Below are 19,349 nucleotides of genomic sequence, written 5' to 3'. Positions count from 1 at the left end.
GATCAGAGTAGGGATTCTTTGGTGGGAGAGAAGAAAGGAAAGGGAGAATTAGCATTTATAATAGAATGTCCTCTGTGCCAGACATTATGCTAAATGTTTTATAAACACTATTTCATCTGATCCTCACAACTACCCTTTGAGCTGGTGCTCTCTCATTATACTCATTTTACGGGTAAGAAAACTGAGGCAAATAAATACTAAATGACTAACAGCTATAAACCAGCTCATGGCCAAGGCCATATCTGAACTCAAATCTTCCTGACTCCAGGTCTTGTGCTCTGCACACTAACCAGATTTAGAGCAGCTTTCTGCATAGTGTTTTTTTTTTTTGTTCTAACTCAGAAAGACTAAATAAAGCAATCTCCTTACCGCAGAATCAACTATTCCCTCAGAATCTATGGAGGAAAGACTTAAGAGTAGCTATAAGAACCAACAATTATTTGAATTTTTAAAAGTTCAATCACCACTTCCACTTCTTAAATTAAGGGAAGAAAGAAGTATTGTTCCTATGGAAGAACAGAGGCTAGAGATTTCAATACAACTGCTGCCTCTTTGTATAAAGTTTATAAATTAAGAAAACTTTATATATTCTAACATGCGTCTTCAAGTCCTTTAAAATTTCAGTCCATAGAGATTTAATTTATAGGTGAAGATACCTGGTATAATTATAAGAATGAATCAAATTAGCCTTTTTGAAGCATCTATACATAAGAGATTGTTCTAGACTAGGAATTCAAAGATTTAAAAAAAAATCAAACAGTCCCTACCTACCCTACCTACTTACATTCTATTAAAGGAGACCAAAAAAAAAAAATACCAAAGAAAATACGTAATGATTTTGGAGAAAAGGTAGTAACAACTATGGGAAGGAAAATAAGAAAGGTGTCATTAAAAGGCAGGACTTGTGCTCTGAAGTAAACTAGAGATTTTAAAAGGCATAAGGAGGAAGTACTTTACAGAAATGCAAAGGAACAAAGAAGGGAGATGGAATTCAGATATAATAAGGAAGGATGGATAAGGAGATCAGAACTAAAACTGTAATTTTGCTGTACCATTTGGTCTTTGCCTGTAACAGAGAGTACAAGTGGAATAATCTATAATAAGGCAGAAAAAGTAGACTGAAGTCAAATTGTGAAAGGCTTATGCCAAAAAGAAGTGCATTATTTCATCCTAGAAGTAAAGGGAATCAGATTTTTTATTAAACAAAAGAATGACAAGGAAAGAGACCTGCCACTTTGACAGCTATGTGGAAGATAAATGAACATAAATGAACAGGCTTTTAGGGCTATCCTTACCACTTCTTGAACCAAGCTTATTAACTCCATGAGTCGTCGACGAAGTTTTGCTACCTCTTCATTCACTTTAGTGACATGTTGCTCATAAATTTCCGCCAAAGGTTTAAAAGTGTGTCCACCATGCTATTTAAATCAAATAAGAAAAGTACCTTTAGACCATTTTAGGTTCTACATGATCATCCTCTGGACATAAGTTAGAACATACTCAAAACTAAATTTCAGTCCTGTAGTTTTCTTTAACATTATTAAAGCTGGTAGATTTTTCTTAAATATTCATCTCATCTATATCAAGGTTCCTGCAGGAATGACTGCTCAGCAGGCCTAGATTTTAACAAAATACCTTAACATCATCATATGTGCCCAGATCATCAGCAAGGACCCCAGTGCACAAGATAAATTTAAGCAAGAGATTCTACTTTTCACATATTTGGAGATCAAGTATTCGTATAATTTATAACAATTTAGAATATTACTTTTGTCTGTTAAAAAAGGAGGAGAAAGTCTATAAAAATTTTCCACTTGTATTCATATAATGTTTTCTAGTTAAAATTAAAAAACAATTTTTATCAAATTCTACCTCTTAATTAGAAATTTCAGTTACAATAAATTTCTTTCCTGCATGTTACTGAGAATAAAGATAAGAATGGTCTGCTTTAGTGAACACACTTAGTCACAAACTTTAAGAGGAAATTGTAGGAAAGTGAGCTTTAATGTTTCCAACCAAGAGAGCATAGGAAAAGATGGAGGCATACTACCAAGTTGGAGGAACTTAATAATTTTCTGAGTCAACACAATTAACATTCATAACATGATGGTTTCATAGAATCTGATCTGCCTAAAATTTAAGTTTTAATGCAAAACCTTCGTTACTCTTGTCAAACAATCTTTCCAAAAAAATCGAACGCGCACATACCCCCCCCCACCCCGGTATATAGCTGGAAGGCACTATATCGAGAAATGTGTTATCTACAAGAAGCAGCTTGCCATGATATACAGTTGACCTCAAGATAAATTCTGGGATCAAATCCTACCTCTGACACATATTAGATGTTTATGTGACTACGGTCAAATCACTCAACCTTTTAGCATGCCCAGACCATACAAATACTCAAATAATAAAATTAGTTTGCAAAAGATCACTCAGTTTCAGGGGAAAAGCGCAAGTCTTCTGATTGTAGTTCTCCTCAGTTTTTCCTCCATAATAACGGAGTTAGGTTGTTTTAGAAAATGTGGGAAACACTTCTTTTTAGACTAATAAATAAAATGGTTTGGACTAGATGATCTCCAAGACCATTTCTAGTTCTACTATGCTATGATTCTCTAATGATAGTCCACTAGAAAGTGCTTGGTAATATATGATACTGGTTCAAAAAGATTTGTCATCTAAATGAGGGACAAAACAATACATATACACATAAGATAAATAATAAACTTGATAGTTCTACTCACCATTCCTCCCCAAAGTGCACACTGATGACAGATACATTTCTTACAAGTCCAGCAGAATACACTAAGCTTTTCATGGTGGTTTTCACATCTATTTTTTAATGGAAAAGAGAAATGTGTAGTTAAGAATTCTTAAGATTTTTCTCCAGAAGTCAGACATTTTTAAGGCACATCTCAAGGAATATAGCATAAAAATTCTGCTTTGGATCTACTTCTGTAGCTTTGATTAAGTAGACTTAAAAAAAGTCATTTTTAAAACCATAAATTTTTGCTAGTGGTCTAAATTAACCCTTTAATTAAAAAACACATGTCTTCTTGCTCTCTCTTATATTTCTTCCTTAAGGATATGATTTCTCTCTCATCACATTCAATTTGGATCAATGTATGCCATGAAAACAATGTAAAAACTGGGAAATTGCCTTCTGTGGGGGGTGGGGGGACAGAAGTAAGATTAGGAGAAAAATTGTAAAATTCAAAATAAATACATTTAAAAAAACATATATCAACTTCTATAATGCTAAGGAAGATGAATCATCTCAGAGATGTTGGGCTGGCTTTTATTCATTTCTGGATATGGACAATTATCCATGATACCATACATATGCCAATTTCCCAACATATATCCTTCAAATAACCTGATCATTTTATTGTATCTTTTTTAAAATTAAAAAAAATTTTAACATTCACTTTTAAAAAGTCTTGAGTTCCAAATTCATTCCCTTCCCTCTAGCCCCTCCTCTACTCACTAGAGAAGCAAGCAATATGATTCATCTATCATACATTTGAAGAAAAATAAAAAATCCTTCCATATTAGGCACATCACCAAAAAAAGAAAAAGAAAAGAAGTGAAAATAGTAGGCATATGCACTCAGAGTTGTTCAGTTCTCTCTGTAGGTGGATAGCAATTTTAATCATAGTCTTTTGAAACTGTCATAGATCATTGGAACTGTTCATACATCAATGTATCTAAGTCTTTCACAGTTGATTATCATTACAATATAACTGTTAGTAAGTACAATGTTCTAATTCTGCACAATTAAGAGATCTTATCTGAAACAATCCCCCTCATCAATTCTTATGGCATAAACATATACCATAACTTATTCAACCATCCCCCAAATGACAAATATTTCCTCAATTTCCAATTCTTTGCCACCACAAAAAGAGTTACTATATAAATTTGTACATAGTACTACACAAGAGTACTACATAAATTTGTACAAGTCTTTTTCCTTTTCTTTGATTTCTGTGGGATATATTCCTAGTAGTAATATTGCTGAGTCATAGGGTGGCAAAGCTTTATGCATAGTTCCCAACTGTACACCAGAATGGTTCAATCAGTTCACTACTCCACCAACAATGTTTTGGCATACCTATTTTTCCACATTCCCTCCAGTATTTGTCATCTTCCTTTTCTGTCATGTTAGTCAATCTGATGGGCATGAGCAATATATCTCAGAGTTGTTTATTTGCATTTCTCTAATCATTTTTTCATGATTATTGATACCTTTTTCTTTTTCTGAACTGTTATATCCTTTGATCATTTATCAATTGGAAAGAATCTTATTTTTAAAAATTTAGCTCAGTTCCCTACATATTTTAGAAATGAGACCTTTATCAGGGAAACTTGCTACAAAAAATATTTTCCAGTTTCCCGCTTTCCTTCTAATTTTGGTCACATTGGTTCTGTTTGGATAAAACTTTTTACATTTATGTAATCAAAATTAGCCATTTTACCTCCCATAATTCTCTCTCTTTCTCTTGTTTGGTCATAAACTCTTTCCTAATCCATTTTCTCCATGCCCTCCTAATTTATTTGTTATGATCCTTCATGTCTAAATCATGTACCCATTGTGACCTTACCAGGTATAAAGTGTGAGATGCTGGTCTATGGCCAAATTGCTTTGCAGTTTTCCCAGCAATTTTTTAAAAATAATTAAGGTCTTGTTCCAAATCTTAAAACTTTGGGTCTATCAAACACTAGATTACTATAGTCATTTACTACTACATATTGTATACCTAATATCTATTCCAATGACCCACCTGGTTACTTAAGACAAATTTTGTTTTAAGATTTCTAAGTCCTACATAGGTTACAAGTTCAATTATGTGTCAATATTTTGAATATGAATGTGTATGTTTCATGTAAATAAAGATTGTTTGTAAAAGGTCTGGTACATATAGTAATCCAGATAAATGCAGCTAACTGCGCCTTGATACAATGTGACAAAGAAAATGTACAAGGCAATTCTACAATTCTCTCTGAAAGAGACACTACTCTATTTTAGTATTTTAGGATTAACATTTCACTTAGCATTCAGTTCATATTCAGTGAACTTTTGAGTAAGCATGTTATTACAATCTAATTTCTTAATCTGAACAGTAATGAATTGTTTTTTAGTTGATGGTATGAGCTGGATTTTAGAACTATATAGAATTTCTCTCAAAATAACAGAAAATTAAATGATATTTATTAAGTAAATTGCCTACATGTATCCTTTAGCAAATAAAATGCCAATAAGCATCAGAGGCATGCAAGAACGAGGAGAAAAAAACAGTAAAAAATGAGGAACTTCACTCATTCCTTTTAAAAGGATCTTACAGAACAAAAAGATGTTAAGAAGCAACCATCACTCCAAGCTGGTATAATGATAACATTAGATTCTTAGAAAAGGGACTTTGAAGATCTTTATTTAACCAGTTAAGAAAACTTGCCCTAGAGAAGTTAAATAAGCTGCCCCCATTTTAACTTTTACCTGAGCCTTCCTTTACCTACAAAAATTCTTATTACTCCAGTTAAGATGATATTTTGGGGGCCAGCTAGGTGGCACAGTGGATAGAGCACTGGTGCTGGAGTCAGGAGTACCTGAGTTCAAATCTGACCTCAGACACTGAATAATTACCTAAAGTGGCCCTGGGCAAGCCACCTGACCCCATTTTGCCTTGCAAAAAGCCCTAAAATATAATAATAATAATAATAATAATAATAATAATAATAATAATAATATAATAATAAATATTTCTGCAAAGTATTAAATCCTCCCACCATCTAAGAGAGCATTAAGAAATTTGACAAAATAATTTCTGGTCTTGTCCTGCTCTAAAATGGTGATACTACAAACATCCATAAAGCAAACAAACCAATAACTAGCAACTGTAATTTATTCTACTCTTCCTCAGTATGAATCCTGCCTTAGATATTTGTCTCAGTCTGTTTCCTCTTCTATAAATTGAGAATGAAAATACCTGCCTCACAAGACCAAATGTGTAAAGTGTTTTATAAACACTAGAGCACTACATAAATGTTAACTATGATTGATGGCCTATTAATAATTCATGAATTTATAAAAGCTTTTAAAAAAGAATTTACAAGAGTTGAGACCCAAGTTTTCTAACTTTCCTAAATAACCTTACAAGCCAAAAAAAAAAAAAAAATACACACCCCCATCCTATGACCTATCTATGCTGCAGGGTCTCAGTATTTCTGAAAACAGCACCAGGAAACTGCCAGCTTGAAAACTCTTTGCCAATACCTTAAGACACTATATGAAGAGCTTCCCCAGAATGGGACTTCAAAGTCCCTTCCAGGTCAGCCTGATTCTATTTATACCAAGAGTAGGGCACGGTCAAAGTTAACAACCAAAAAACCATCAGTTGTGTCTTTAAAAAGATTAGACACTTGGTAGTATAATCTAAGAATTATTTTAATACAGGAAGATGAAAAATTTAATTTTTAGAGTTTATTTTCTGATCACTGCAGTAAGCAATGATGACTTCAGGCAGCTGATGATTAAAGTATGCTACTGGTCCTCTTAGCAGCATAGTAATGAACCAGAAGTACAGAATGAGAAATATCTTTCAGACACTGACAATAAAAATTGTTTTAATATTTATTTATATAAGAAAGGTAGGTATCACAAATGGGTAGTGACAGATTCAAAGAAGGACTACCTACAAAACATTTTAAAGTTTTATACAAGAACCAAAAATGCTCAGAAGACAACATAAAGTAGGCAATTTTGTCATTAAAATACAAAATTTAATATCCCAAAAACTTTAACAGACAATTCATATTCAATCCTATATATATATATATATACATATATATATGAATGTTCATGTTTACTAATAATTAAGTTAATAATAAAACAAAAACAAAATTTTCCCAAATGATTTTACATACTTGTCCTTTTCATTTTCTTCATGTTTGGTAAGACTGCAAAGTTGAAGAGTGTCAAGCTGTTGGGTAACCTCTTCTGCCCAGCGACAATTTACCAGTTCTCTGAGCTGAAGGGGAGCCCTGAAAAAGGTTGAATATATAGTCTAATTCAAGAACTTGGAATTTTATCATTTAAAACAGCAAATGCATATTTGTTAAATCTTTCATGGAGTAATTCACTTGCAGAAATAACTATAATATGAGATTAGTAAATTAAGTTTAATTTTACTAAATTATGTAATCACTAAATGTGATGTCAAATAAAGCATACAATAAATTCCTAAATGAAAAAAATGGCAGAAAGATAAATTGTCATCCATATCTTGTGACTTTTAGGCAGCTGGGTTAGTTATGCTATTCTGCAGGGCAGAGAGGAGAGATAGACTGTCAACCAATCAAATACATAGCAAGTGCCAGGAGCTGGAGATACAAATATACAGAGCTGGCACAAACCCTATTCTCCTAATGGGTAGGAAATATAAATACATATATAAAGTTATTAAATACAAATATGTTTAAAAGTAGTCCAATACAAGGTAGAGTGGGTAGAGGCCTTAGCAGCTAGGAAGCCCAAGAAATGCTTCATGAAGTCATTCTTTGGATTGAGCCTTGAAGGGAAAGAAGACTGTAAAATGGAGGTAAGGAGAAAATGTATCTAGGATACATATAGAAGAGCTATATAATAAAGGCAAAGATAAGTTGGAAAGATAATTTAGGACTAACTATGCCTAAAAACTAAACAGAAGCATTTATATTTGATTTTAGAGCCAAAAAAGAAATTATTTGGAGTTAGTTGAGGAGGGGGACCCACAGTCAGAACTGAACTTAAGACTTAGTATGTAGAATATAGGAAAAGACTTTAGATAGCTTGGAGGCTAATGCAATAATTTTGCCAAGAAGTGATGAGGGTTTACACTAAGATAGAGAAAAAAGGGTCAAACGTAAAAGATACCATGAAGGTAGAATTAACAAGATTTGGCAACTCATGAGTGGAAATGAGTTCACAATAATTCTGACTTCATGAACCTAAGGTACTGAAAGGGATGCTGGTGCCTTCAATAGAAATGGTGAAATCTAAAAGAAAGGGTTTCAGGAAAAAGATAAATCCAATTTTAGACACACTTGAGTTTAAGCTGTCTCCAGGACATCCAGTCTGAAATGTCTAACAGTCAACTGGTAACATAGGATTAAACTTGAAGGAAACTATTCTTGTTTAGAAGTGAATGCTATGAATAAGAAATTTTTTAATATTTTTAATATGTTCTCTTACCCCACTCCTTTAATGTTAGCATATTCACAAAAATTATATTTGATAAAAAATTATATTTGAAAAAACTTACCGACAATGAGGACACTGAGCTCTTTGTTCTGTCAGCCAACGCTTGGGAGGCAAGAGGGGAAAAAAGAATTTCAGTTTCCCAAACACCAGTCTTTTAAAAGTACTAAAATGTAGTTTTTGCGTTTTATATATAAATCTATTGATTTAAGTTCTCTCTTTTCAGATTCTATAAAAAGTATTTTCAAATAATGAACACAAGGCTTAGGTAAATTAGTAAGAACTCAACTGTTTCTATTATCCAGGATAGAAGGAACAAACTAGCCCCAAACTAATCTATATCAGGAAGAAAGGCAGTACCTAAAACTAATATATAAAAAAACGTCATTATGAGCAGGAGAAGACAACCAGCCCAGGAATAGTAATAATATATGCAAGCAACATATTAATGATAGAACTGTAAATAAAACAGAGAGCAAAAATTATTGATGATTTGATTCTAAAATTATAAAAAAATACTCTTATCTGACAAAAACAGATCAAAGTAGGCACTTACTTAATTTTCATCACCTTCTTGGAAATTTAACAAAAATAAAAGTTACCACAATAAGAAGATCAGAAAAGTTCAGAAATGACTATAACTTGACAAATGTTAAATATAATAAATTTATTAGTGTTTCCATAGTGACCAATTCTAATCACCAGTAACATCAGTAAATACTCTCTTTACCAAAAGAATTAGGGTTACTATAGGGTTACTATGGGAGTCTACAGAAAATTATTGAAAAGAGGATTTCAAGAGTCTCATCCTTATCACTAAAGAATACAAGATCCTGTTGCATTTACCATTTACAAAAAAAATTAAGTCAACAGAGTAAAACAAAGCTTCAAAGTCAAATCTCAAAGAATAAATCATATATCAAAGTCACATATCAAAAAATAACAATAGTAGTAATAATGAACATTTTATATAACAATTTAAATGTTTGCAAAGAGCTTTTAAAATGTTTTTGGGATATAGGAGCCATCATTAACCCCATTTTACCGTTGAGAAAACTGAAGCAAAAAAAAAGTTAAGTGATTTGGCCAGGTTCATAGAACTATCTGGATGGGAACTAAATCCAAGACCAGTGCTCAATCACCTTCCTTTTTTCCAGGATTCTCATATACAGACTTATATTCTTATATATACATATATATATATGTATACATACTCTTCTCCTCTCCAATCCTCATAACCTTTAATTCAGTGACACTGACCTCCTTGCTGTTCTCAAACAAAATACTCCACCTCAAGATCTCTATTCACATGTTGTCCTCCGTGACTACAATTCTCATCCTCATCTTGGTCTTCTGGCTTCCTTCAAGTCTCAGTTAAAATTTCAACGAATGTCTTTCCTAATCCCCTTTAATGTTTTCCCTGTTGATTATTTCCACTTTATTTCCTGTACATAGCTGTGAGCATAAGACTGTGAGTTCCTTAAGAACAGGGACTGTTCTATACCTTCTTGTATTCTCAGCATTTAGCAAAGTGCCTATCATAAAACCACCACCTAATAAATGTTTTTTTGACTATCCAACTGCATTGTCCTATGCATATTTTATTTAAACTCATGAAAGATTCACTGATATGTATAACCACAAAGAAAACTATTTGCCAAGATCCTAGGATTATCACTTTCAAATGAAACAAAAATAAGAGGGGATATATGTTTGCCAAAGTTATTTACTGCTCTCTTGGAAGATGTCCTATGCAGAGTCTAAACAGATTAGGGATTCTCTGTAAATATAAATGTAAAGAGATACACATTTGTGGATAATACTTTGTGAACTGCATCAAGTCTCAGAACATGACTGGTGTCCAGAAAATTATCAAGTACAAGATGATTCATGGTCATTAAAAAGAAATTGGCTTAATAAATCACATAGGAAAAACTCAATAGAAGAACAACAAACCACTGCACAAATCTGACCTGCAAATGGAAAGGTCATCCACTGAGTGAGTACATTTTTCTATATGTTGGAAAGACACTACTTTCACTTGGACCATGATCTTGGTCTAGAATTAAATGGAATTAGTAGAAAGGCAGTCAAGTCAACAAACATTTATTAATCATCTATTACACCATGCTAAGTACTGGGAATACAAAAAATGAACAAAGACAGTCCCTGCCTTCAAGAAGCTTACAATCTAATGGTGAAGATAACAGGGAAACAAATACATATAAACAAACTATATTCAGGACAATGATTTACAAGCAAGGTATATACAGGATGACTAAGAATCAACAGAGGGAGGGCATTAGTATTAAGGGGACTGGGAAAGGCTCCTGAAGATGAGATTTTAACTAGGATGCAGAAGTCAGGAAACAGATGAGGAGAAAGAGCATTCCAGATATTAGGAAATGCCAGCAAAAATGCTTGGAAGTAAAAGATGAAAGTGTCTTGTTTAAGAGACAGTTAAAAAGTTAATGTCACTCACTATGTGGTAAATGTCAAAGAATATGAGAAGAATGGAAAAGGGACAGAGGGAGGGGAAGATTATACAGGGCTTTAAATACCAGAGAATTTTATATCTATGAAAGTGACAGGGATCCATTAGCATTTACTAAATGTGGGAACTGGGAGTTTGGGGAGAAGACATAGTGGAACAAAGTCAGAGATTATAGTTAAGAAAATCACTTTAGAAGCTGAAAAGAAAATGGACCTGTGTGTGGAATGACTTGGGGCAAGCAGAACCACCAACAATCTATTACAAGTGACTCAGAATGAGGAGCTGAAGGCCTACATCAAAGTAATGAAAGATGATGCAAAGATGAACTAGACAGCTCCTAGCAAGATAGGATATGGGGGATGGGGGGGAGCAATGAAAGATAGGGAAGTGTTGAGAATGACATGAGCTCAAACTGGAGGAACTGAAAGGATAGTATTGCCCTCTACAATAACAGAAAAATTTGAAAATGGAGGTTTAGGGGAAAAGATAAATGAATTCAGTTTTGAACATGCTGAGTTCAACATGTTTAGAGGCCATTAAGTCCAAGATGTCTAAAAAAAAAAGAGTTGAAGATACAAGACTGGGGATCAAAAGAGGTTAAGGCTGGATAAGTAGATTTAAGAATCATTAACAAAGAGCTGATGAGATCAACAAATTAAATATAGCGAGAGAAGAGAAAAGGGCCCAGGACAGAGTCCCACAGTTAATGGATGAAGAGTAAGCAAAGAAAGCTAACATGTAACTGTTGATGGGTAACAGGAAAACCAGAACATAATAGTGTCCCCAAAACCCAGAGAAAAGAGTAGCAATGACACTGTCAAAAGCTATGAAGAAATCAATAAAGATGGAAGTCTGAAAAAAATGCTATTGGATTTAGCATTAAGAGATCATTAGATCATTAATAACATTGGAGATAAGTATTAATTGAATAATGACATCAAATGCCAAACTATAGAGAGATAAAGACAAAGAGGAAAGGAAGTAAAGATACCTACTGAGAGAGGAGGACCCCAAGAATTTTAACATAAAAGGGAAACATATGGAACAACTGCCACGGATGAAAGAAACAAATCCAAAAACAAATTTTGAGATGGAGGTGGATTGCATAGCTGTAGGCAACAGAGGCAGTCAGTAGAAGAAATGAGTAAAGATATGTGATAGTGAGGAGCTAGCTGGGGCAATTTTCAGGTAAAAGGGCTGCCTTGGTAAGGAAAAGGGCCATTTTTTTCATCTGAAAGGGTAAAACGTAATTCATGTATTGGCTGAAATCTTTTTTATAAGGGTGCGTGGATGGATTATTTTGAATAGAATATGGCCAGGCGATATGAACAAAAACTATTAACAATCATATGAAAAATTATCCAAATTACTAATAAGATAAAGCAAATCAAAAAAATGTTGCAATTTCATTGCATCCCCAGGAAATTGGCAAAAATGACAAAAATTAGTCAATATTGGAGTAATTGTACCTACTTGGTGGAGCTGTGACTTAAGAGAACTATTTTGGAAAGCAATTTGGAAGTATATAAAGTGACTAAAATATCTATTATCATTGACCCAAAGATTCCACAGCAGTATTAGGCAAATACTGCAAAATTTCCCCCATATATATATATATATATATATATTGAAATATTTCTGGCAGTATCATTTGTGATGGCAAAGAAATGGCAACAAAGTTGATAACCCACTATTTGGGGAATTATGGTATGCAAAATAATAGATAATATGCTATATAAGAAAAGACAAATGTGATGAATATAGAAAAGCAATAAATTACATTAACTGATACAAAATAAGCAGAGCCATACACACACACACACACACACACACACACAAATTACAATAACATAAATGTAAAGAACAGCATAATAAAACTTGAAGCTGGATGTTGCAGAATTGCATGAGCCCACAGAAGAGCCCATAAAAGAAAAAAGAGAAAACATGCCTTCCCCATTTTTTTGCAGAAGTGGAGGTAAAGTCAAGCCAAGAAACATTTATTAAGCACTTAATTAGCAAACACTAAGCTAAACAAAGCCAAAACCAGTCCTTGCTTTTTTAGAATACAAGTAACTGTCTAACAGGGGAAAACAATATGTACAAACAAGATATGTCAAGGATAAAAATGGAAAAAAAAAATCTCAGAAGGAAAGCACTAGAATTAAAGGTAAGGGGAGATAGGGAAAGTTCACAAGTATGGAACATTGAATACATTTTCAGACTTTTTTCCAGAAAAAGAACTATGGAGTCTGAATGCAGATAAACACACTATATTGACTTTTTTTAAAAAAAATTTTATGTCTTTTCTTTTTCATGGTTTTTTTTCCCCTTTTGTTCTGATTCTTCATTTACAATATGACTAATATGGAAATTGTATAATGTATAACATATCCAATGACTATCTGCCAAAAAATGTGAAACTCAAAAATCTAACAAAAGTACATGTAGAAAATTATGTATGTAATCAGAAAAAAATAAAATAAAACATTCTTTGTTACATGGAATAGCTCTCTGAGCAAAGGGAAGACAGGAGAAATTTAGGTAATGTAAAAACAAATGATAAAGAAAAATTTTTTTTCATTTTTTTAAATCTGGTTTAGCCTCAGATCATGCTTTACATCTCTCCATCCAGAAGATCTGGCCTTCAGTCATTTTACTGCATTACATTCCCATTCTATACTTTTATTCATCTTTTGCTCCAAGAAAAGTAATCAAATCAATACTCCTTGTTCCTGCAAAAGGGTGTGACAATCAAATTCTCCACAGTAATCTCCTTCAATTAAAGCTCCTCTCCTTGACCACCATAGTTTTCAATATAAGGTCTCCTTCTTATAAAACAAGCTCCTTGAGGACAGGAACTGTCTCACTTTTGTATTTTCAACCTCAGTACCAAAGTTAGGCATGCTAAGTAATTAAATATTTCTTCTTTCATTCAGGACAAATTTAAAACCGAAAGCAAACACCCTGTTAATAGTGGATTATCTTTTTCATAGCCAGTAAGAGAAAATGGTAGTGGAAACCCTAAAAGATGAAAATGTTCAAAAAAAGAATTATATGGAGGAAATAGAAGGAATCCTAGATGGAACCCTGAAGGTTTTTCATATAAGAGGTAGAATCTCAAAAAAGGTTAAGATACACAGAAATTATCAAGACAGACAAAAAGAAAAAGTGTTATGCCACTACAGCAAGGGAAAAGGCAATGAACAAGAGTTAAGAATACACTTTTGAAACTCCTTAGAGAGATGGTTGCCAAAGACACTACAAATTTCATTTCAAAATTGTAAATGGAAATTAGACTCAATGATTTAAATTACTCAATGATTTCAAATTACAAAGATAAGAGGAATCTTGGAGATTATTTGGTCGAACTCCTTCATTTGACAGATGAAGAAGCCAATGTGGACATCAAAAAAGCTGAAGTTAACCTACCAGCAGAGGCAACACTTAGACCCCAAGTCTGCCAACTATCAGTAAGTACTCCTTCAACCATACCACAGACTGAAGGAAGAGGAAAACAGTGACGACAAAAGGGATGGCTTTTGCAATGCACTCACACTAAAGGAGTAGGTAGACAAAGATCTAAGATAAATGGAAATTTAAAGATGAGGAAAAAAAGTCGTTTAGATAGGCCCCAAAGTATAAGCATTTTGTTACTACCTTTCACTTCACCCTCACCCATTCTGAAATAAGCATATACTTAAAGAATCACGTCAATAATGCACAAGGAAAAAACTCAATCCAAACCTTTTCCATTAATGTCTCTGACAATAAATTATCATATTTCAAAAGAATTGTAATAGACATAGAAAAGCAACAGAGAAATGTAAAGTCTATCTCAACAGTTTGTCACATGACCCGACAATCATACTCTCATAAAGCAAGAAGAAAAGAACTTACCCGAATACAGCTGAAACAACAAAGCTTGGAGCAATGTGGACATAGACGAGCATCACGTAACTTCTCCATACAAATGAAACATCGGAAAACCTCAGCAATACTCTGTGAAAATAATTATAACTATGATGCAGTTTTCATTATACCAGGCATTTGAATAATAATCTTACTCAAAATATCCTATTGGAAGTTCAAAATTTATTTTTTGATATTAGTTGAACAATTAAATAAACATTAAGTATCTATTACATGCATGGCAGTGCACTGGACAATGGAGATGCAAGGATCAAAAGGGGAAAAAAAGACCCTAACCTCAAGAAATTTATCTTCTATTAGAGGAAGGGTTCCCAGTCTGGTATAAATGTTACCCCAGGAAGTAGGAGAACCTTTGTCATGGGGTGGAGGAAATTAGGTAAATATATTAGTCTACTGAACTATTTCAAAGTAATAGTGCTAGTGAAAAAATGAGTGAATTGAGGGAAAGTGAATGGTGAAGAGGCAGGTGTAGGGAAAGGCAGGAGCATTTTAAGTGCATCTTAAAACATTTGAAGGAGATAATAATTTCTTTGGATCAAAATTAAATAAATGAGGTCTGGATTCCATTTTGAGTTGAGGGAAAAAATATCACCAATCCAGTAAAAGATGAGTCAATTCATCTCAATAATAACTAGAGGCTCCAAACTGATTTCCAATCAATAGTTACAAAATTTTGCGTATTCATTTGGAGAATGAAAAGCTATTCTTATGTATTCTTTTTTTTAAAGAAAGATTTTATTTAGAGTTTTACAATCCCCCCCCTTCTTGCTTCCCTACCCCCTACCCCCCCACAGAAGGCATTCTGTTAGTGTTTACATTGGTTCCATGTTATACATTGATCTCAGGTGAATGTGATGACAGAGAAATCATATCCTTAAGGAAGAAAAATAAAGTATGAGATAGTAAAATTACATTAATAATATAACATGCTTTTTTTCTTCTAATTTGACAGTAATAGTCTTTGGTCTTTTGTTCAAAGTCCATAATTCTTTCTCTGGATACAGATGGTATTCTCCATTACAGACAGCCCCAAATTGTCCCTGGTTGTTGCACTAAAGGGGATGAGCAAGTCCATCAAGGTCGATCATCACCCCCATGTTGCTGTTAGGGTGTACAAATGTTTTTCTGGTTCTGCTCATCTCGCTCAGCATCAGTTCATGCATACACAATGTTCTTGTCATGTTAAATGTATTCACATCCCATTATGTTATATTCTACCACCCTTTCCTCTTCAGGAGTTCCCAATTTTTTTTAATTGGATTCTCATATCCCCTGCTTTCAGTTTTCCAGGATTCTTCTATTCAGCATGAGAGGAAGTAAACTTGAGGTTGCTATGTATATGCACACAACAAAGTAGAAATTAGTTTTTTTAATAAAGATTGGTTTATTTTGATACAAACTTTAACTTAGAAAAAAATCTGGTATCTTATTGTCTGATCTTGCTATCTCTCTTACTTTATGTTTCTTCCTTAAATATATGATTTCTCTCTCATCACACTCAATTTGGATCAACGTGTACCATGGAAACAATGTAAAGACTGGCAGATTGCCTTCTGTGGGGGGGGAGTAAGATTATGGGGAAAAATTGTAAAACTCAAAATAACTAAAATCTTAAAAAAAGAACATTGTGTATGGGGAATAGCTAACAGGGCTGTACGATGGCAATGGCAATTACGTCAAGGGGAGACAAAGAAAATAAGACTGGATAGGAACAGAATTTTGTTGCTTAGGATTCCTTAAGACAAATTCGTAAGACCTCACTATTTTCGGTAATATCCATAAAAATCAATTATCCTTTTGCTCCCTTTCCCCCCCCCCAAAGGAATAAGTAAGCCGGGAAGGCCGCTAACCTCAAATGCTTGATTCCCTTTGCCTCTGGCCATCGGGCACCTGCTTAGTCACCCCTGAAGGCTGGGTTCGGAAATTTTCCCCAGGCAAAAAAGAAAACTGTTTGGCTGTTGGTGAACGGGGGCGCGGGCAGCAGGGGCAGACACCAAGCCACTCGATGCCCATCTCTGCCCAGGACAAAAGGTCCGGGTGCCCGGGCAGCTCTGGGGAGGGGGGCAGAGGCGCAGGGGAGGCTGGGGGCGGGGACGGGGCTCCGGAGGCGAGACACGCCCCCTCCGCCCGAGGTGGGGGCGGGGCGGCCAGGTGCGGGCGGGGCGGGGCGGCCAGGTGCGGGCGGGGCGCGGCCCCTCTCACCTCCACGCTCTGCTCGTCCATCGCCTCCGGCTCCCGGGACCCGCGGCGGGCCGCGGCGTCCGTCGTCCTCCTCCGCCGGGCGGCACGAGCGGCTCCTCCGCGCCAACAGCACGATGCCGGGGGCGTCACGGGGCGCGGGTGCTCCCAGGCCCGCCTCGGCGCGCGGCGGCTCCTCCCGCCAACACCCGCCTCCCGCCTCCACGCCGCCTAGCCCCATTTCGCCATTTTTATCCGCGCGCGCTCCGCCCTAGTGCAGCCGGCCGCCCCGCGCGTCCCGCTCAGCCCTGCCCCGCGCGGCCGCCGAGCCCGAGCGCCCCGCGGAGCAAGCGGCCAAGCGCGCGGCCGTCACGGGACGGGAGAGCGGGCCTGCCCGGCTGAGCGGGGCCGCGGGGCCGGGAGAGGGGCGGACCGCGGCGCCCACGGTAACCAGGGCAGCCGCTGGGGCCGGCGGCGGGCAGCGACGCGCATGCGTAGGAGGCCTCCGCGGGAGGGAGCGGCGTGCTTCTGGCGACGCGGCGGAACGCGGGAGCGGGGCGGCCGCCGCAGTGTCGCGCGCAGCCCCGGAGGCCGGCGGCCGGCGGGGGCGAGGCGGCGGTTGGCTCGGAGTCCGCGCCTCGGGGAGGCGTGGCCCGGAATGCCGCAGAGGGCGGGACTAGCGCCCAGGGGGCGGGGAGGTTCCCCCGCGGAGTGCCCGGATAACGCCGCGGATCCCGGCTCCGGCTCTCCCGCCCCCCTTCCCCGGAGCCTCTAAGGCAGCCCGGCCTAACGCGGACTTGGGGCCTGCTGCGGCCCGGGAGGGCTGACTAAGCCTGAGCGATGAATGAACGAAGGATTGCAGAGAGGCCCTTGCTTGGGTCTGCCGCCCGCAGGTCCCCGGACTCGCCCCTGGCGCGTGCGGAGAGGGAAGCTAAGCAACATCTTCACAACTCAGCTGCTCCCCCTCAGAAAAGAGCAACGACAGTGATGTTTTTATTTTATTCCGAATTGAATACCAAATTGCATGAACCTCTTTCAAAGCTTCTGCATAACGGGGGAGAGGATGATCATGGAACTGCCCATCTCCCATGCCTCGCTTTTTTACATTTTTGCAAGGCAATGGGGTTAAGTGGCTTGCCCAAGGCCACCCAGCCAGGTCATTATTAAGTGTCTGAGGCCGGATTTGAACTCAGGTTCTCCCGACTTCAGGGCCGGTGCTCTACCCACTGTGCCACCTAGCTGCCCCTTAATATTCTTTTACAGAAAAGCCCAAGTCGGGCTATCATTTGTGCATTATCTTCCCCCATTACAGAATGGAAGCTACTCAGGAATGGAACTGATTTTTTTTTTAATTTTTGCTCGTATTTGAATTGCCCTTGCTCAAAATTCACGGGACTCCTCCAGACCCCAGGCTAGGGCTCTGAGAACTGTAATCAAATCAAGCTTAAATTGCCCCTGGAAAGGGAGTGTCCACTCAGCACTGCCACTACTTGTGATATCAAAATACTTTTTTTTTTAAGGTTTTTTCAAGGCGGTGAGGTTCAGTGGCTTGCTCAAGGTCACATAGCTAGGTAATTATTAAGTGTCTGGTGTCGGAAAGGCATTTGAACTCTGGTCCTCCTGACTGCACTGCACCACCTAGCTGCCCCAAAATACTCCTTTCTAATCACGGTACTAGCGTTCTCACCGTGCCTGCTATGTGCCAGGTCTTTTACAAATATTCCATTTGATCTTCACCACAACCCTGTGAGGTGCTGTTATTTATCACTATTTTACAGTTAAGAAAACTTGCCAAAATCACACAGTCCCATTTGAAATATGATCTAGACTCTGGACCACCTAGCAGCCTCCTAAGGCAACACTCCACTATTAGAAATGTAAACTCAGGGCAGCTAGGTGGCACAGTGGATGGAGCATTGGCCCTGGCGTCAGGAGGACCTCTGAGTTCAAATCTGGCCTCAGACACTTAATAATTACCTAGCCGGGTGGCCTTGGGCAAGCCACTTAACCCCATTGCCTTAAAAAAAATAGGAAGAAATGTAAGCTCCTTGAGGACTCTTGGTCTTATTTCATCCTCAGCCCCTTAATCCAGAGTTTGGCACCTTAGAAGGGCTTAATCAGCTAGGGAACTAGAGTTTAGGAAGATAAGAGAGAAACTACTACCTCTCCAAGAGTTGCATCCTTAAGAGGTTGGAACCATTCTTTCCATTTCTTCCCTTCAGGCTTCTTTTCTCTAAGTCTCAAACCCTCTTTCTGAAGAAGGTTTCCTTCAAACAGCCTTGCAAAGGAATAGCCCAAGGTCATTGCTTCAAAGGAGCTTCCTTCTCCTTTAACTTGACTTAGCCTTCCCTGCTCCTAACTCATTTTTGAGCCTATATTAATTTGCTTGTACCTAATTCATAAAGAGGCCATATTCATTCAGTCTTTATTATGTGTCAATGAAATATAATTAGCTCTCTACTTGCACCCCCAAGCTGGGAAAAATTCCAGCAATTAGAAAAAGAGTCACTG

The 19,349-nt window shown here is 37.0% G+C and overlaps 1 protein-coding gene across 7 annotated transcripts in view; it reads right to left on the bottom strand.

The window, feature by feature from the left end:
- Positions 1 to 17,254, bottom strand: part of TRIM37 (tripartite motif containing 37) — a 155,909-nt gene extending 138,655 nt beyond the window's left edge. For 2 of the 7 annotated variants that reach the window (XM_074223595.1, XM_074223590.1), the window contains exons 1-6: positions 16,511 to 16,672; positions 14,628 to 14,729; positions 8,301 to 8,341; positions 6,925 to 7,041; positions 2,745 to 2,832; positions 1,296 to 1,418 (exon numbers count right to left, since the gene is read on the bottom strand). In XM_074223595.1, the coding sequence (XP_074079696.1) occupies positions 1,296 to 1,418; positions 2,745 to 2,832; positions 6,925 to 7,041; positions 8,301 to 8,341; positions 14,628 to 14,729; positions 16,511 to 16,543 (504 nt within the window). In that variant the 5' untranslated portion in view covers positions 16,544 to 16,672. Of the gene's footprint in view, positions 1 to 1,295; positions 1,419 to 2,744; positions 2,833 to 6,924; positions 7,042 to 8,300; positions 8,342 to 14,627; positions 14,730 to 16,510; positions 16,673 to 16,862 lie in introns of those variants that run through there. The other 5 variants (XM_074223591.1, XM_074223593.1, XM_074223589.1 and 2 more) reach the window with 5 other exon arrangements.
- Positions 17,255 to 19,349: the final 2,095 nt, after the last annotated feature.

This window comes from Macrotis lagotis, chromosome 2 (genome assembly GCF_037893015.1).
Source record: "Macrotis lagotis isolate mMagLag1 chromosome 2, bilby.v1.9.chrom.fasta, whole genome shotgun sequence".
NCBI lineage: Eukaryota > Metazoa > Chordata > Mammalia > Peramelemorphia > Peramelidae > Macrotis > Macrotis lagotis.
This window is presented reverse-complemented; position numbering and strand designations above follow the sequence as displayed.